Source organism: Herpailurus yagouaroundi, unplaced genomic scaffold, assembly GCF_014898765.1.
Source record: "Herpailurus yagouaroundi ecotype Mexico unplaced genomic scaffold, PumYag 182, whole genome shotgun sequence".
In the NCBI taxonomy this organism is placed as follows: Eukaryota; Metazoa; Chordata; class Mammalia; order Carnivora; family Felidae; genus Herpailurus; species Herpailurus yagouaroundi.
Genome location: NW_024412413.1, coordinates 41954825 through 41974425, shown reverse-complemented (window position 1 = coordinate 41974425; position 19601 = coordinate 41954825). Strand labels below are relative to the sequence as shown.

The following is a 19601-nucleotide window of genomic DNA, read 5'->3' as shown; positions in this document are numbered from 1 at the left end:
CGACACTGAGCACCTGAATCCAGCTGAAGTTTTATTTAAAATGTAAAAGAAACACTTCTTGAAAATGCCGAGGAATAAAAAGCAAAGGGATACAGTGCTCTCTTCCCACTAGTCAGCCAGCCTATCCGTGTACGGGGCAACAGACAGTACGTAAGTGCCGGCAGGATTTCACAGTAGTTTAGTGTTAGATTATCTGTGCCTAGGCCATGTAGAGACTTTCCGTGTTTGATGTCAGCTCAGGGTCACGCCTTTACTGAGCATGAACAAGGGCTCCTGCTCCTTGACCATAGCCAAATCCCTTGGGCCCAAAGTTCTTTGCGTAGCATCCTAAAAAAGGAAAGAGAATTAGCAGAAGGTCCTTTAAGCTTTGCTAGCATTAAGACCCACAAAATGACAAACCCCTGTAAGTTTAAAAAAAAAAAATGGTTTGCCATTCCCAAAAAGAGTTCAACTTATTTAAGATATAAAATGAGCCACATAGCAAGTATCTGAGAGTTGCAAAGGTGAGTCCAAACATTCCGACCCACTGGAGTTACAAGCATACAAATCGGGCCGGGCAAGTAACGTGTTTGTCTGTTGTTACCTTCATACATTCATATGCTTTGCTGGAAACATACAGTGTTTCAATGAGGTTTTTACCTTATTTGTCGAGGTAATTAAAAAAAATTTTTTTTTCAACGTTTATTTATTTTTGGGGGACAGAGAGAAACAGAGCATGAACGGAGGAGGGGCAGAGAGAGAGGGAGACACAGAATCGGAAACAGGCTCCAGGCTCTGAGCCATCAGCCCAGAGCCCGACGCGGGGCTCGAACTCACGGACCGCGAGATCGTGACCTGGCTGAAGTCGGACGCTTAACCGACTGCGCCACCCAGGCGCCCCTGTCGGGGTAATTTTAAATGACAGTCAACTTTATTGTCTCAAGTTATCTCTGTTATCTGTGAGCATCTCTAGATCCTTTATTTTCAAATAGCGAGTGGCAATCCCTTGCTTTCCTTCCCGGTTCCTCTCCCCACTGTCACAGTACTTTCTTTTTCTTGTATGCTGGTGAAATTTCCTTAACCAGGGTGGGATATTCAGATGCACAGCAATAATGGAAATTAATTTTACCTTTACAATAGATTTCGCCTTCTTTCTCAGTCAGAGTTGTTGATTCAAGACTCTTCCCACACTTGGCACACCGGAAACAGTTTTTGTGCCAGGGCTGGAAGAGACAACTGAGTAAGTCTGAGAGGGTGGTTTCTTGCAGTACAGTGTAGACACTTTGGCAAGTGGCTCGCAAACGTCAACCCAACGCATACTCCTGACTGCTGTGCTTCAACTCCAACAAAAAGCCTGGAACTGGACCTCCCTGTGTCTACACAGGGTGTTGGCCACCTACACCAGGGCTGGGTTCAAACTTCATTTACAGAAGACACGGGCTGTACCAGCCAAGGGCCATCTCCCCAAGAGCCGTCTCAGACCTCACCGCAAGCACAATGCGCTCCTTTAAAGACTGTCTCTTTTATGGCTGAGAGCATTGCAGCTGGAAGAGGTGAAGTGGTTTAAGTAATTTGCTCAGAAGTACACCTCAGATTAGCATCAGGAGTCCCAACTCTGGTTTCCCACTACATGGAATAACCTGCAGAATGCAGATTTAACAGTCGTCCTTTAACATCCTTGAGGAGCGCCCCTTATGAAAACAAGTTTCTTTCAAACATAGATGTGATTTGTCAAGTAAGGGCATCGCTTCAACAAGTTAATGATTCAGATGGAAATCTAAGAAAAATCCGAATCCAGGGCATTAATGTATTTATATAAGACAGCACGCCTGAAGGGGATGTGAGGGGGACGGGGGAGAAAGGGAGGAGAGAGGAGTCGTTCACTGCTGCTAACTCAAGACAGCACTTTACCTTTCCAGCTCCGATTATCTTCTCAGCAGCATACACGGAATCCCCACATCGGGAGCACTTCTCAGCACCTCCAAACTTCTGAGCAAATTTAGAAGTGTTTGGATTTGTTGTAGGCCTATGAGGTTGAACACTTGAAGAAAGGGGGAGAAACTAGGATTTACCGAAGGGCCCATTCTAATTAATAAGCCCACAAGACAGGCACAACCGAACTCTGGGACTTAACTGCTGTCGTGTCTCACGGCCAGAGGCCCTCACTGAACTACATCCAGGGGAAAGAACTGTGTCTCAGGTGCTGGCCAGCCGGTACTTTAACCTATTTATGGGCTCATTACTGCCATAAACAGACGAAGCCCCAAACTTAAAAACCTGTCTCTGTGAGTCTAAACAGAATTCCTTGAATCCCCAGTGCTGGCCTCTATGAAACAATTATGCTATGCTTTATAAAAATATACACTGGACATATTTTTACCCCATATTCATATCATTGTTCATATTACCACTGGAATCACAGGGAGTTTTTTACTTTACCAGAGTCTGAAAAATCACTGTTAGCCTAAGCAGTTAAAAGTTTCTGCAGATAGGTCAGTGGACTCAGGTAGAATTAAGAACGTTAAGCATTACTTACAGATTAATTTCCTAATATACGCTAAGTGGGGAAAAGTGTGAATAAACTACTTAGCTTCATGGAAAAATACTGTAGAAGGTTTGCCTATTACTGTATGATGTTTGCTTTTTCTGTGGATATTGTAATTTTTGTCACTTATTTTCAAGTCACTGGGTAACTTCTCGCTTTCTTTAATTCCCCTTCAATATGTAGATGTACGTACAGTGCAGAACACCATTCTGGGCTCTGAGAAGATTTAAAGGCCCCTCTCAAACCTTGTAAGTCAGTCAAGCAGATAAGAGGGCAACAGCAGTTAGCTCAGCAAGTGGTACAAGTGTCCCATTTTTCCTGTTGGAAAAAGGTTTCTTTCCTGACTCGAGTTTAAGTTACATACTTATAGAAAATAAAATGTTAGTTTAGAAATACTGCCTTTTCATAAAACAAAGGATTCAAACTCCTCCCCGGTATCTTCCATTTCTTCACCTCCAGTGTATCCATGTTTTAGTCATCTGTTTTCTGTACTTTCACATGAGGTGGCAAACATATAGCATTTCTGGAGTCAGGTTTGCTATGGCCGCTGGAAATTTTATTCTAAACAACAAATACCAATTCACAGCACTGATGCAAGCATTGGTGTTTCCAGTTGCCCCTAATGTACGAATATTTTAAAAAAACTGTACAACCTACTGTATGTACTTCCTTTGGAGAGTGATTTTTGATAGCTATTCACAATGATATCCAACATTTGGAGTTAGGAGTTTCCCCCCAAAAATGTCCAATATATTATGTTAACAAGAACTTAATGTAGATTATCTCCCACCTCCCTGCTAATGACATCGTGGGGTGTGTATAGTTGTTAACCTCACGAGAAATGAAGAAATAGGGGCTCCAACAGTAAATAACGTGAAGAGCTACAGAATTAGAAAATTGTTGAGTCTGAACTGACAGTTCTGCCTCAGTGAAATGTTCTGCCCACACAGTGCTGCCTCTCCGGGAGACTCCTGTGAAGATAATGTGGTCCCCATATGTTATATCGTTACCACATCCCACAAGGGTGCTCCAGACCACAGGTGCTCCCAGAGGTCAGTCATTAAGAGCAGAGAGGCTTCTGGAAAAGGAAGTCTCTACATCTGGCCCTAGTAGGTGGCCAGGCTAAAAAGGAGAAGAGGCAAGGGCACAGATCAACAGGCCAGCACAGAGGGCTGACCAGCTATTGGAGAAGATGGAGCAGCAGGAGGTAAAGAAGTGGGTCCACTGCCCTTTGTGACTTTAAAACTAGCCGCAATCACGGACTTAACTTTTGGGTTATGGATGAACTTGGTTTGAGGGGGGGTGGTGTGGAGGGAGGTATATAGATATGTGTGTTTTGAAAGATTTGAAAGAAAATCTTAGAAAACGAGAAAGGATTTTAACAAGCTGGAAAAGGGAGCAGAACAAGCACAATGAACTTCAACAAAGACCAAGGTAAGCTGGGCTCCTACAAGTGATGGCGCATAACAACGGACGAGCCAGCCCTTGTACAGCTGGTTGGCAAGGCACCATGGCTCAGAAACTCTGTGGAAAAAACCCAAAGAACAGACAGGTGGGCCTCAGTGCAGTGGAAAGAGCACAGGTTTGGGAGCCAAATGGGCATGCGTCAAATCCGGGCTGTGTCACTTACTTGTGTGACCTGAGCCTTAGTGTCCCGTCTATAAAATAGGGACAAGGTATCTAAACCCCCAGAGTTACTGTAAGGATTATGTAAAATGAACATAAATGTTCAGCAAACAGCAGGCACTCAAGTATTATTTCAGGCATACCATAATGCACCGTGCTAAGCTTTGGAGTTACACTAGGAGTTACATTAATTGCTGCAATTAGCTAGCAATGCGACTTTAGGAAATAGCTTAATATTTCATTGTCTACATTTGTTGAGTAAGATGGGAAACCCTACCCTGTAGGGCTGTCGTGAGGATTATGTGAGGTGACGTGTTAATATTGCAGGGTGTCCAGCTCATGGGGCATGATAAACGGTCTTGTCCAAGAAAAGACCACTTTATTGGAGTATCACACCAATTTTGGCCTCTTCGATATAAAACGGATGTGAAAAATGTGAAGTTCAAATGAGAGAATTAATCGGTCAAAAACAGGAATTAAGAGGAAATTCCAAGTGAAGAAATTATGTAGCCTGAACATAAAATACTAAATGAAGTTTAGCAGACTTAGTACCTTGCTATTTTGGCACTGGAACCTTTAAATTTTAATACTAATGTCTCAGCGAATCAAAAACAATTTCAATTTGAAGTAAGACTTTGTAAGTTCGAGAAAAGTAATTTCTTGGTGAAATATTCTTACATGGAAGGAGTGACTGAGAATTTTTCCTTGCTTAACTGCACATGAGAAATGTGTCTCATGATTCAGACATCACTTGATTTCATGACATCTGGTCTCCAAAACACTGTGAAATGGAAGTAAATGTAAACCATGTGCTTTTGAGAACATGAGTCCTTGATACACTGGAGCATGGCCCAAAATCAAGACTAGAAATCACTGGAGTAATCAATAAGAATTCTATTAGGTCCCAAACTGTCCATTTCAAGCTTAAAGAATAGTCACTAGTTGATAACATGAAAACCAAGAGTCCTTCTGTTTGCTTATTTTAAGCTAAAATCTGTCCCAGACTGCTATTTCACCAAGCAACATTAATTGTTATAACTCCGCTCTGAAGGTAAGAAACGTGGTCCTAACTCACCTCTCTGGCTTGATGCCCAGCCTCTCACCCCGGTCCATGTTGAGCGTGCCAGCGCCCTGGCCATAACCATAGCCTTTGGGCCCATACTTCTTTCCATAGCAGGATTTGCAGTAGATCTCTTCATCGTGAATTGCCACTGTGGTGCTATCTAAATTCTTCCTGCAAACCACTGAGGAGGAACGAGTGAGACCTTTAGAAACATGCCAGAGATGCCATTTCCCTAAGAGCAGTGGTGGCCCTGACACATGGTCTACAAATGGGAAAGGCACAGGCTCTCTCACGTTCCTATTTCCCCTGTGGTTTCCCAAAAGCCATGGGACAGCATCTGGACTGGGTCGGCTACAGCTGAGGACGATTTGCCTTTCTCCATGGATAGGAAGGGTGTTGTTTCAGAAATGTATCAGAATTTTAACATTCTGAAGCCTCAGACTTTTCAATAGGCTTGGCCTCTCTGGCAGGACGGAGGGGTTTCAGAGAATTACACGGCTAGAATTACATGAACAAAAGGAACAAAACTAACGCTTGCTCCAACCCTCAGCACAGTCTTCCACCTCTTCACCCTAGTGGTGCCAAAGCACAACCTACCAAAGAGCAAAAGAGTGGCTGAGTGCCCTGTGGGGGCTGGCTCTGTAGCCCTCCCCTGAAGAGCACCCCCTGGCATAAAAACGGCTTTAACTCCAGAATTCCAGTTTTCCTCATGAGTCCGGAAGGGATAACCTATTATTCTTTCATCTCGCCACCGGCTTCTCCAGCAGTGATGAGTAGGTCTGAAAATCGCAAAGTGGTTTCAAGTCTGCATTTGTGTTTCCCTTCTGTCCCAAAGGAGAACGCATTCTTTCTTGATGGTTTTCTCGCCACAAGACATTTCCACGGATCCCACTTCATAAAACTGCCAAATGTCATCATGTTTTACCCAGACATTATTTCACTTTCTAAAACTTCAGTTAAGCTTGGAAAACACACACACACACACAAAACTGTGAGGGAACTTACTGGGCAGCTGGAAATCCAAAGTTAGTAGAAAGGGGGATTTTTCCTCCCTCCTACTTAAAAGGGTGGGGGAAGGGAAACGAAAGGAGGAAGAAAAGAAGGACATCAGGGAACGGCGACTGGCTGGTGTAAAACAGTTACAATTAGGAAGCTTCTATTAGACTAACACTTTCTCTGGTGGAACAGAATGACGTCATCTGCTCTGGAACCTTGCTGTTGAGGCTCAAGAAGTGAAATGTGTTTGCTGAAAGACACAGGTAACCTAAAACCACACATTATAGGAGAATAAACACCCTTAATAGAAAAAATCAAAATACAAAAACTGTTTCAAAGACCACAGAGTTATTAAAGCAATTTTAAGAAAATTTTACTGTATGACCATCCTTCCCTTCGTCCTCATTCTCTATTCTCTACAGTAAAATTCTAAGTTTGCAAACTGTTCTGAATTATATCCTTAAAAGACCTTAGCAGAGACAGATACTAGGAAGTAACAGTAAAATTGCTAGTAAAGAAGTTGACACTGGGGAAACAGTGAGTTTATTATGGTGGAGAGACTATCCTGGCTTAACCTAGATGAAACTAATGTTTCATGAAACTAAGAACAATGTCTAAAGTATCTGTATTTCCCCTTTTGTTCATGTACTCTTGGTTTCAAACCTGCTGGAAAACAGATTCCTTAAAAAAAAAAAAAAAGTAACTTCTAAGAGAAGAAATGGTGAAACCAGTTCCAAGAAATGGTAGCTATTATGGGGGCATACACAGTAAACATATGTTAGATTTTTATTCTTTAACTGCGACTTTCTGCTGTTTCTCGTTGCCTGCAAAGCAGTTACACCATAAAAAAGGTCCCAACATGTTGAATGCTGGTGCCTAGAGAGAAAAGGGCAACTAAAATTTGAGAGAGGTTTTTCTGGAGATTATTTCTTAACGTAACCCAACATATTTAATATACGCAGTTTCTAGCAATAATTGTCACTATATGGTACTATAGATACAGCAAGTATCTGCATGTATGGGGGGGGGTCCTCATGTAACAAATCCTTCATCAAAGAAAATGTGTCCTTTGAATCAGAAGATGATGATTAACAAAGAGCTTTCCGAAGTGGCTTCTCTCCTGCTTGAAACTGAACACTTAGTTATCACTACAGTCTGCAGGGGGAGGGGCCCTGTGTCCAGTTCTGTTTCTCTTACTGTCCACTATGTACAGTCTTTCGAGCACAGACGTGTGTTTTATGTCCTTTTTCTTGTCTATATCAGACACTGATAATCTTCCATCTTTAAACAGTAATAATTCCCAACTTGCCTTGATGGCATTTTCACATCCTAAGCTCCTTTCCCTCCATTAGGATATCAATAACCCAGAAATAACTGAATTTTCATGACCAGAGAAGATGGAAATGTAGCTTCTAGACATTTGATTTCAACCAGTAGTATGCCAAGAAACAAGCAAATAGGTTTCAAAGGGAAAGGCCCCTGCCAAAGAGAAAGCTGGGGTGGATGAGGAGGAGCCAACCGTTCATTCAGAAATGAGAGCCCAGCCCTTACAACACACCAGAAACTGTGCCAAGTGCCAGACTATAAACAGCACTGAGCTCTCAGTGAAGCAGGGGAATGGACGTGAGGACAAGTACAGTACAGTAAAGGCCCAGTGGAGGCTAAAAGCCGTGGGGACATAGTACGGCCACATGCCACAGGTCAACCCTGCCGTCCTTGCTGCTAGGCTGAGCGTTCACAATGTCCAGGACAGACAGGCAGAAACCACCTAAGCTTCTAAAATCATCTCTGTGGGGCACTGGGTGACTCAGTCGGTTGAGCATCCAACTCTTGATTTCAGCTCAGGTCATGATCTCACACTGCATTGGATTGAGCCCCGCCGACAGCATGGAGACTGCTTGGGATTCTCTCCTTCTCTCTCTCAGCACCACCCCCTGGCCCCACTCACGCTCTCTCTCAAAATAAATAAGTAAACATTAAAAAAAATATATTTGTTAACAAAACCACAATGTTTTTCCTTAAATAGGTAAACTGAAGCTTTTACATTCATTACAACCCATTCATTGTCGAAGATCGAGCCCTGGAAGATACTTACTGCACAGAAAGCAGCAGCGGTGGAAGCTTCTCCCATCACACTGCACCTCTTCTGCGTGGTACACGGTCCTCCCACACGCCCCGCACTTGTTTCCACCTCCCCACACGGGCATTCTGCAGGAATAAAGGACTCATTAGAATGTCCCCACACGAGACGAGATGCCTGCCAAGCTCCCGGGAGGGCTGTTTAAACCCCAGGGCCAGCTGCAGATTTTGTCTAAGAACTGCTCTAACCACGTCTTTAAAGCCCTGCGTTCCTCCAAAATCGCCTCGTCTCATCTTCCAAATTGCAGCTCTTTCCTTAGCAAACTGACTTGTCACGCGCAAGTTTTTTTTCCCTACAGGACAGAGGACCTGCATTCAGTAAAACAGTACAGGTCGCCAGGCACAAAACAAAACTGTGCCACCAGAAGCATGATGAGGGTTGAGAAAGAAGTGTGGGAGTGGAAAGGCAAACACTGTCTGCCCCTGACACCCCCACCTTAAGGATGGGTTCTGAAAACTCAGCTGAAGAACATGCACCCGGGTGGAGGACTTTATCATGTGTTCACTTCGTTGTAACACCACCGATTTTTTTTTTTTTTTAATGTTTATTTTTGACAGAGAGACAGAGCATGAGCAGGGGAGGGGCAGAGAGAGAGGGAGACACAGAATCCGAAGCAGGCTCCAGGCTCTGAGCTGTCAGCACAGAGCCCAACGCGGGGCTCGAACTCACAGACTGCGAGATCATGACCTGAGGTGAAGTCAGACGTTCAACCAACTGAGCCACCCAGGCGCCCCTAACAACGCCGAATTCTTAACACAATCTACAAGAGCTCTGCCACTTCCGAGGGATGAACAGAGTGTTGTATTGCCTCGCGAGAATTAGTCTTATCTGTGTCTGCTGAAGTTATGCAAGATGACGGTGTAAATAGTTGTGTCTGTGACTGGAAGAACTGTGTGCATGGAGCCCCAGCTGTAACCACAACAAACATCCATCGGGATGGCTACGATTTAGGTTTCTGTGCTTCACTAACCCCCAGCTCCTCTAGCCCAGCCGGTAGTAGTTTTTCCCCTCTTCGATAGGCCTGTCAGTCCATAGAGAATATACTACCAAGTTCCCTTCCCGGCGAAGTGAATTGTCTTTTGAGCACGTCTGCAGTTGGCCTGACTCTGGGGTAGTGCTCCAAGCTTAAATCCTGCTGTGATGTGGGGCCAACATGTTCTAACCTCTCTTCTCAACTGGCCTACCTGGCCACGGTATCAAATGCCTACTTCTGAATGGCCAACGTACTCAGGTGCCTTAGCAGTACAGAAAGTTGTCCTTCAAGGATGGTGCCCTGCCCTGCCCCAAGTGGTGTCTAAAAACACAGTGAGAATTTCTTTCTCCTCCAGCCTCATTCTCACGCTTCTCTTCTGTGAGTGGTATTTGTAGCCCTTGGTTGTTCAGTCTCCTTAGATGAGATGCACACCTCTCTAGGAAATAGCTGGATGAGAAAGTGGAGACCCCCTTGCTAACTCAGACTTGGTAGCTACATAAGGGAAAAGGAGGGCTGCTAAGCAAATAGATGGAAGAATCTTCAATCCTTAAAATAAAAAGGAAGGCGGTCGATTCCCATCCTCCTGCCCAGCCTACAGCATTAAACGATCCAGAACCCAGTGACTTCCTTGACACTGAGATGAGGTCTTTCTAAAAGCAAGTTTTACAGAATCAATCACTGTGTTGGGCACATTTCTGGGATACAGCATTCTCTTGACCCTCTTGTAACACTTTCCCCCAGATGTTCTCCAGGCAAGTAGCCATCTCTTTCTTAGTCCATGTGGGTTAGGAAGTACTTATTAAAATGTAGTCTCCTTGTGATGGTCCACCACATCTGGTACCAATTCAAGATGAAATGCAGGTGAGAGTTCAGAAACTTTATACAATTTTATGTCACAATAATCAAGAGCATGATCAGTGGACTCACCTTACTGAATAGCATAGAAGCAGAGAATCTGTGCTTGGAAATTAAACAAAAATGGTCCTTTACCAGATAGTTTGAGAAGTACTTGTTTATAGGGTGTTGACCGTACCCTCAACTCCAGGGCTGGGCGTGTGACTCGGTCATGACAATGAGGTCACTGCCTCCCCCCCCCCCCCCCGCCTGCCACCATCACAGTGTCTGGTGTGGGAATGAGCACACGACCCTAAGGCAGTTCAGTGAAAGTTAAACCCAGGGCTATGTGGATGTAGGGGTGGAGCTGCTAGCAGCTGCCTAGCCACTGGAAGAAAGGAACCTAAGAATGAAGCTGGCCCAGAAGAAGAGAGATGGAGAGACTAGGTTTAGACACTTTTCAGCTGTGTCTTGTCTTATCCTATAGACATTACATGAGCCAGTACATTGCCTTTTCAAAGTCATTCTGAGATGGAGCTCCTGTTCCTTGAAAAACACACAGACCTGACTAATAGGACTAGTTATCACCAAACTTGGTCTCAACTTGCAAAAAGCCTACTTCCTTATTCAGACAGGACCAAGGTGATTCTGAGGGTCCATGAAGGTAACAGGCTACTGTGAAGGCATCCACAGAGGATCAACAGCTAGCAGCAACGGGATAAATCTGCAAGCTTTCCTATAGTGGTTGCATAAATCTTTTATTCCCTTCCCTGGAGACAGGTGCTCCAATGTTTAAATCCACAGTGAAATTGGAGCCTGACTGTAAAACCTCAGACACAAAGCCTTGGCTCCAACAGCCTGCACTGGCTTGAGTCTAAAGTGCAATTAGTGATACTGACTTTGCCCCCCGGCTCCAAAGTTACCAGAGTTCTGGAATGTTCACGGATGCCACAGACATCTGCTGGAAGTACCCTTATGATTCTGGAGGAAACCTAAAACCCAACCCTGGCTTGTAGGTAATGACCTTACAATTAATTACTACCTAAAATTGGATCCCAGCATCAACAGCCCAGCTGGCTTCTAACATATTCTGTTATTGTCAAGGCATTTCTCATCCTATTAGAAACTATACTATTTAATATCAACCTAGTAGCTTATATTTTCCCACCTGTTTACTTTGGAGCTATCACCAATAAGGAACCAGATTTCTATGAAGACTAATGCCATCTTGGGTTATCTCTGAATACCATTTAAAAATACTTTTTTCAAAAACTAACTCATCACTTTTTTATTCCCTATTAAAGAGCAGCTTGGACTTTTAAACAGGGAAGAAGGTCTTTCCTTTCTTTATGTAATTCACAGTTACTTAAATTCACTTATTGTAAGTCAAGTCTGATTTCTACTGCGCAGGCCACACCAGCCAAATGTGTCATCTTTTCAGGAAATACCCACCAAAGTACTACAACATTCAGCTTACTATGTTAAAAGCTTTTTCCCCTCTGGGGTGGGGACCACATTTCTGTATTCCCCATACCATGTACCAGAGTGCTTGGCACCTATCAAAATAATGTCTGTTGTTTTAAAGAATTCTTCCTTTTTTAAATTGTACAATTCCCAATTCGATTTTATGTTTATCAAGACAAAGGCAGCACTGGTCTACTTCCCTTTGTCACATTTTTTGATTCTACATAAAATTTCCAAGTCATTAACTTTTCAAAATTTCCATCCAGTTTCAAGGCTTTCCTAAGGATTTCTGAATAACCCTCTCTGTGGTCCAAGCACATGGTGTAATAGAAAGAGCATCCTCACAAAGCTTCAGCTGGAGTAATCTTTATTTTTTTATGTTGGATACTGGGTAGTTGGGCGTTCCTTATATTATTCTCTACTTTGTATGTCTGAAATATTTCATAATGGAAAGAAGGGAGGGAAGGAGGAAGGTTGGTTTGGATAGATCTATTATTTAAGATGTTACTTAAGATGGTTGTGCAACCTTGGGCTTAGTTTTCTCATCTGTAAAATAGGGAAAGGCAGCCCTCTCTAACCAGTGGAGATACTGTGACGATAAAAGGGGGTAAACAAATGTATTGGCAGCTGTCCAGTTAACTGTTTGCTTGAAAATGGAGGGGCATCTCCTAACTGTCCATCCTGCCAGGAGTACTCCAGTAGGTAAACCCACTGGCTGGCGCCTATAGAAGAACAGAGCTCAGAGCAAAAAACAGGGTAGAGAAAAAACTTAGCTGGTTAGTCACTCATAAACCTTCTTCTGGGATGTTAATATGCACTGCAGACAATGATAGTTCCATTTATGGTGACTAAGAAATGAAGTTCAAATTTACACTTTTGGGGTGAACCCCTGTGGACGTTCCCTGAATTTGGCAGGAGGAAGTGTGACGATCTTCCATTTCTGTCACTCTTGGCATTGCTTTGCACAGAAAAAAATTCTAAAGCTTCATGTTCCCTACAGGCCTTTGGCCGTACTACTCCACAACAGCTGACATTAATCACAGCAGACTGGATTTGCACTCCGCAGTCTGGGCTACGTGCCTCTCCCCAATCCTATGCATTAATTTACAGAATGGTGAGAGGAGAAAAGAAATCCCACTTTACACATATCTCGCCAAAGAGGCCAAACAGGCTTATTCTCGGTTTCTCAGTCCACTCTTTGTTTTTCAATGTCTGAAAGAGTTCTAATACTGGGGCACTGTGTTAGATTAAAAGGCTTGGTTTACATCTGAACACCTGTATGCGATTTCTCTTTGCTCCTTCTCCCCAGGCAAAGACACCACCCAGAATTTCATAAGACTTACCCCTAGGAGAAAATTACTGTCGTCTAAATCTGAGTCACTTGTGGTCAAGTTACCTCATTCTCCAGATAACTGGCAAGAACCGCAAAGTGGCCACACAGATCATTCTCACACTACCTGTTCTGCATTTACCATCTTCTTTTAGATTCTGAATGTCTTGAATCCATGAATCTAGACTCTACATGTCGCCACTCACAGTTTCAGTCACTCGCTCTGATAGCAAAGGTTTGGAATGAATCCGTCTATAAACCCGAATTCTAAATACTTCCAGAAGCTTTGACATTTTATTATTACATACAGGGTTTTCTTAGGACACTGGAATCTGGCTAGAATCCAATTCCAGAAAGGGAGAATTCATTATAAACCAGTTTCATCTTGAGACACATGGAGAGGGGTCGCTAGTTAAAGAATATGTAAATTAGTAGCACTGTCCCGAATTACAATGATTTTTTAACAGAGCCAGAGTTTGAGAGTAGTAGTTAATTGGAAATTGAGCTCCACTCCGTGCCCATTCTAAAAATTTTTCCTTCTGCTTACCAAACAATCTGGTTAGTCTACTTCCCTTATCTAAGTGAATACCACTGAGCCAAGCACAGACTTTACATGTTAGTGATGAGCTACATGTTCCATTTGGCTCCTTCTACCAAAGCCACGACTTCAAGACAGCTCGGCCTAAGAGTCCATTAAAAGCATGGCTTTCAGAGTCAACACAGTCTCATTTCCCTCATATGTAAAAGGAGGATAATGTGCCTTTGTTACAGAGTTAAGAGAATAGGTTGAAGAAATGCTTATCGGAGGCAGTCTGTGTAGAATGATATACTCAACATACTCAAGTGATGATGTTTTGTTATCAGTCCTCATCTACACATCTCAGATAGCCATTCCTTCATTATACCCCTAATCCCCCTGCCTCTCCCCATCAGGGCAACTGACTTCCTGCCCTCCCTCATCCAGCTAAATCCGAATTCCTTTCCTGTATCTCAAGTAATTCTTCTAGGGTAAGGGCAGCTAATAACCACTGTACAATGCTTTACTGCATGGAGATTTCGTCTAAATGTATTAATTCCGCACTCTGTAAGCCACATCCTGGGTTAGGAACTGAGGCTAAAATAGCTGGTCCTAAGGAAGGGTGCCTGTTCCTCAGGAGGTCCTGCTTTGGTGCTAGCATGACATGAACAAAAGGCAATACGGTAGAAGCCATGACACAGAAGCAGGTAGAAAGGGATTCGGGAAGTCCGCAAGGTCTCGGGGATGGCAAAAACAGTTTCATCTCATAGATTTACTCACAGTGGGCTCCTGGAACTACGTTCAAGATTCCGCATTAAAGACGACTGTGATTAATAACGTCTGCCACGGAAAATGCATTGCATGTGCCACCTCTAACATGTTCCTAGTATAAGAGAAAGAGCGTGGAGATAGAAGGCTGAAAGTCTGTTACTGGCTCTGTGATCTTGGCCAAGTTCTTTAACTTCAACATCCTCAGCTGCACCTTGGAAACGGATGAGAACGCTCGTCGGGTGGTTGGAGGATTTCACGAGATACCGTTTGTGAAGTACCTGGCAAAGAGCCTGCATTGCACAGACGCCGGCTTCCTCTTCCTTCAGCAGCGCTGCTGGGCCTGAATATGGCTACCAGAAGGTCGGCCGTTAGGTGACTTGCTGAGGTCAATGACCTCCAAACACCCAAGCCCGGCTCAACCCACTCCTGTCCAACTCCAGAACCACAATCTCTTCCCCAAACTCCCATATCTGATTGAAGGGTTGAGACCATTCAGATCACCTGGGAACTATCACTCCTTTGGTTACCAAATTACTTGTGCACAGGAACGCCTTCCTCTCTGACCAATCTTCAACCCTCCAGCTACCGGTTAGTGAGTGTCCTCTCTGTGCCTGGCTCACCCCCAAATTGCTACTTTCGACCAGAAAGCTCTCTGTCACTCCTCTCTGCTGCCCTACGTCTATCCTCGCTACAGAGAAATCCGCCCTTCTCTCCAGTAAGTTGTCCTGTGTTCACCTCAGTGCCACCATTAATTACTAATTCTATATCCTGTTTCCATTCATGTCTTCAACGTGGAGTACAGCAAAATCCTTGACACAGATTTCAGTACTACCTGCCAAGTCACATACTGTAATTAGAATGCAACTAGGCTATAGATTTGGTCACCGACCCCCAGCATCTGCCATCTCAATCCACAATCTGTGCGATCCACAAGATATTTAATTATTCAAATAATTTAATGTTGGTGTGATTTTTACATGGAGTCAGACCGAGATTTATATGCCAAAACTAGTACTTATATGCCAAGTGATCTTAGGTTGGTTATTTGATCTGCTGGTTTTCTCATTTTAAAAAATGGAGATAATGCTTATTTATATCATAAACTAGTTCTGAGATTAAAGAGTATATGGAAAGCATTTAGAATAGCGCTTGCCACGTGAAAGGTAACAATAATCACAAATACTCATGTAATACAAGCTCTTTGCCTGTATTACAGGCACAATGTTTATTTCACAAACGTTACCATTAAATCCCCCGACGCTTACTACATGTGCTACTTATATTAAGTAGTTTACTTATGTTAACTTACTTAATCCTCCTAACAGCTAAGGTAGACATTATCATTATACCCATTTTATGGCTGGAGAAGCTGAGGTATAGAGATCAAGTGACTTCACATAACTGTGAAACCAAAGCAAAATTACCATTTCAATTGAAAAATGAACATCAATAAAATTCAAATGAACTACAGAGTTTGGTTCACTGATGCTTTGCTAAAACTAAACCACTGTTAGCAACACAAATAGAGTAGTGACTTCTAGGCTCTGGCACAGGTTCTTTTCAAATTGGGCATTTCCTGTACTATGTGAAGACTGAATTCTCTCTTCACTTTTCTCTTTTAGAAGTACTATGAAGCCACCCTGAAACGTTCTTTCCTGCAGTGAACTGGGAAGGTATTTGGCCCTAATGTATTATATGGTATCTGTCCTCTTTTCATTAGTGAAGGACAATTAGTAGTTACTGTTGGCACAATGAGATAATAAAAAAGAGCAAGGAGAACTGATACCCTTTGCAAATGATTCACAATGTACTTGTTCCCCTGACTTGGTTCTTCCCTTGAGTTACACAAAAACTTAAATTTTTTGTAATTTTTAATTTTTACTTTATTTTGAGAGAGAGGGCAAGCACGCATGTGAGCACGGGGGAGGTGCAGAGACAGGGAGGGAGAGAGAGGATCCATAAGCAGGCTCCACACTCAGCATGGAGCCCAACTCAGGGTTTGATCTCACAACCCTGAGATCATGACCCGAGCTGAAAGAGTTGGACGTTTAACTGACTAAGCCACCCAGGCGCCCCCAAAACTTAAGATTTTTAACTATCAGAACTTGTGCCGGGTTCTTCCACAATCCAGTTTGAGAAAACTCCAAGTCAGGGTACTTAAACTGGGACCACAGATTCCCTGAAATAGCAGGGACTGATGAACTTGGTACCACGTACTTTATTTTATGCACCTGAAAACATTTTGAAAAGGAGTTCGGAAGCTTCACCAGACTGCCAGAAGGGTCCACCACACAAAAACAGTTAAGTATCACAACTGTGGGTAATCAAGGCCCCAAGGGAGTCTAGAGACCCCCCACCCAACAGAACCCCAAGGATGCCATGCAAATACCAGCCCAGGAAATAATATGGTACCTTGAGGAAACCAATGAATATCAGCAAGGGGAAGAAACCTGTCCTCATGGCAAGGCCTAATAGATACTGGTAAGTCTGCATCAGTGCCCTCCTGGAAGAGGCTTTCACTGATGGCCATTTCCCTATATATTCAATAAAATTTACAATAGTGTCCAACTACAAGGAACCTCTCCCTGGCTGAGCCGGGCTTTGTACAAGGATCACAATCAACGTGCCTGATGACAACCCTGTTGTAGGTGCTGTTACATCCATTTTATTAGGTGAAGTAACTAAGACCAGACAGTAAAGATGCCCAAGGTCATCAAACCAATGGGTGCTAGTACTGGCATGTGACTTGGGGCATGGCTGGCTTTAGTCCTGCCGTTTTCACTAGGCCAGGACTCCTTCTCCATAGGAGGTTTGCTCTCCTCAGCTCTCCTGATTTACCTTATTTCTGGCAGAGAAGAACAATTAGACGTCCACATCTCCATGGCCATTTAGTGGCAATGTTGAGGCTGGACTGAGGCTTCTAAAGCTCATTTATTGCCACCCCCTCCATTCTATGCCAACATTCTTGCTGTTTTGGTATAAAATGCAATTTTGCCAAAATCCAAGTTATTGCCAGTTTCAGCAGATCTCCAATGAGTATTGCTTTCATCATAGTATTTAGCATATTGGTATTTGTATCAATCAGTATTTGAATACATTTGGAGCAACCGTTAAAAATTTACAATCGAAACCTTAAGTCAAATTCGCTAATATTACCTACTGCCTGAGTTCAATTAAATATTTGTCCCCCACAATTGCAATCTTACTCCTTCCTTTCTTCATTCAATTAACCAATAGTGGCTCTGGTCCAACTGTGTTCAAGGCACGCAGGCAAGTACTGTGAGTCTCAAAGACTCGTGAGATGCAGATCTTGTCTCTTGTAATTTTCACTCTAAAAGAGCAAAGAAAACTAGACACCAGAGTAGAAAGAACATTGAGAAATATTGATCAAGTACCAGCTGCAATCAACCTGAGACAGCAATGACCAAGGATAGTGAGGGCAGACCAGGGTGGACTTCATAAAATCACTTATGGTTTGGTACACAGTTTTGAAGTTATGTGATTCATTTAATCCATCGCCCATCTCTTTCCTGAAAAACCTGAGTCAAATTAGAGACAAATTTGTGATTGTCCTATTTGAATTCTTGTCATTTCGTAAGTAGAGCTTTAAAACAGGTTAATTAGAAAAGAACCAATGACACCATTTTTACTGCCTGAGCTAAAAAAAAATTACTACCCCAAATTAAAATATTATCCATATTGAAAGCATATTAAAGGTGAAAATGTGCTTAATCTGCTGATGGCAAATAAAACAGGGACCACATTTTAGGTAACCATTAAACAAGTATCCTTCAACAAACGTCCGGACTTGGGTAGGAAGGTGAGTGTCTCCCGGCTTAGAAACCCCCTCCCCCAGGGACTGCCTACGTGGAGCTTTGGAACTCAGGATGTGATTTCAGGACCTGTTGCAGAATTTCACAACCAAGCATTCTTGCTTTCCCGTTTATACCTGAATCGTAGAAAGTTCCGGAAAAAGCTCGACCTGATGTTTCACTGCTGTTCTTTCAACATTTAAGGTTCAGTGCTTAGTGGGCAGAGACCACTAAACAATGGGGATGCCAGAAATCTGCACCGCAGCAGGGGAAGGATCCTGGGCTCGGCGGACTGTGGAAGCCCCCACCTCACTCCCAGGACTCCCAACCAGCCCCTGGTAAGGTCGCCCTCAGCGCAGCGAGGCAGAGGAGACCTCCTCCGGGCAGAGGAGACCCCGAGACTCGGAACCCACCCCACCCTCTTCTTGGAAAGAAAACCGGCTGCTGGAGGAGGGGGCCCAATGCTACCAAAAGGCGGAATAGCAGCAACGCGAAACTCTCGGCCCCGCCTCTCTCCCAAAGAAACCGGTGTGAAGCAACTGGTAGGGAGGTCACGCACGATTATTTATCTGCCCGAAGGGCCCGGGATCCAAGGACAGGGCCGGGGCGGCTACGGGGAGCGGGGCAGGTGTGTGTGAAAGGGGGGTGGGGGAACCGGGGGGGCAGGGGTGAGGAGAATGGCGGAGGGGAGGGCAAGTGGGGATCGAGATGGGGATATCGGAGGTGGGGGGGGGGGGCGCGCCGGCAGGACGTCCCGAGGAGCCCGGGAGGCTGTGGGAACCTTCCTCCCCCGGGGTGGGCGGAGGCGCCCCCACTGCAGTTACTCACTCGAGTCGGAGGCAGGACCACGCACCACCCGCGGCAAGGCCAGATCCCTGGGAAAGCTCCGCGAGTCCGCGAACAGGGGCGAACCCAGAGCCCCCACCTTTTAAAGACTCCGTGATGGGCGTGGCCCTACGCGCCCCGCCCCGCCCCGCCCCGCCGCACCCGGCCGATTCCTGGACCCGCTCTGGACGGCCGGGGGAGTCTAGCGCGGGGGCTGCTTGCCGAGCGGCTTCAGGCAGGGGGCCGCGAGACAAAGGGCAGAATCCCGCCTCTTCCTGCTGTTTCCCGCCCGCCTGGCATCTTCCCACGTCCCGGGACCCTTCCGCCGGCCTTACCCCTCTCCCTCCTAACGGGATCCGGCAGTTTCCAGAAGTGATTAGCAGCTGGAAAAGGAGACTTTCTTACCCTTACAGAGGGACCGGGCCGCGAGACTGTCCCGTCGGGAAATAGCCCCCTCCACCCTGTGAGGTACCCTTCCCACGGGGGGCACCAGGTCTCCTTCAGGAGGCCACAGTCCAAGGCCGCAAGTAGAAAATCCGCCAGATCGGGGGTTTCCACCACCCGCTCCCTTGCCTTATCCTTATAAGTAAACTCAACGTGATTAACTTCCCCAGTGGACAAATAGTCTCTGGTCCGATTTCCAACCTCTGGGAATCTTCAACCTTCCTGTTCTTAAAGAGCAAAATATCTCATCTAGACCAAATAAATGACGTTACGAAAACGCCT

General features: G+C 44.5%; 2 protein-coding genes across 2 annotated transcripts in view; one reads left to right on the top strand and one right to left on the bottom strand.

Moving 5' to 3' along the window:
• Positions 1–8345, top strand: part of ZDHHC17 (zDHHC palmitoyltransferase 17) — a 104536-nt gene extending 96191 nt beyond the window's left edge. Inside the window, exon 18 of the mRNA XM_040491371.1 lies at positions 8236–8345. Within this exon, the coding sequence (XP_040347305.1) occupies positions 8236–8239 (4 nt within the window). The 3' untranslated portion in view covers positions 8240–8345. The remainder of the gene's footprint in view (positions 1–8235) is intronic.
• On the bottom strand, positions 19–18990 carry CSRP2 (cysteine and glycine rich protein 2). The gene is made up of 6 exons (XM_040491372.1): positions 18879–18990; positions 8305–8417; positions 5226–5394; positions 1891–2020; positions 1109–1202; positions 19–327 (listed from the first exon to the last, which is right to left on the bottom strand). The coding sequence occupies exons 2-6, from the start codon at positions 8414–8416 to the stop codon at positions 251–253; spliced, it is 582 nt and encodes a 193-aa protein (XP_040347306.1). The 5' UTR covers position 8417; positions 18879–18990; the 3' UTR covers positions 19–250.
• Positions 18991–19601: the final 611 nt, after the last annotated feature.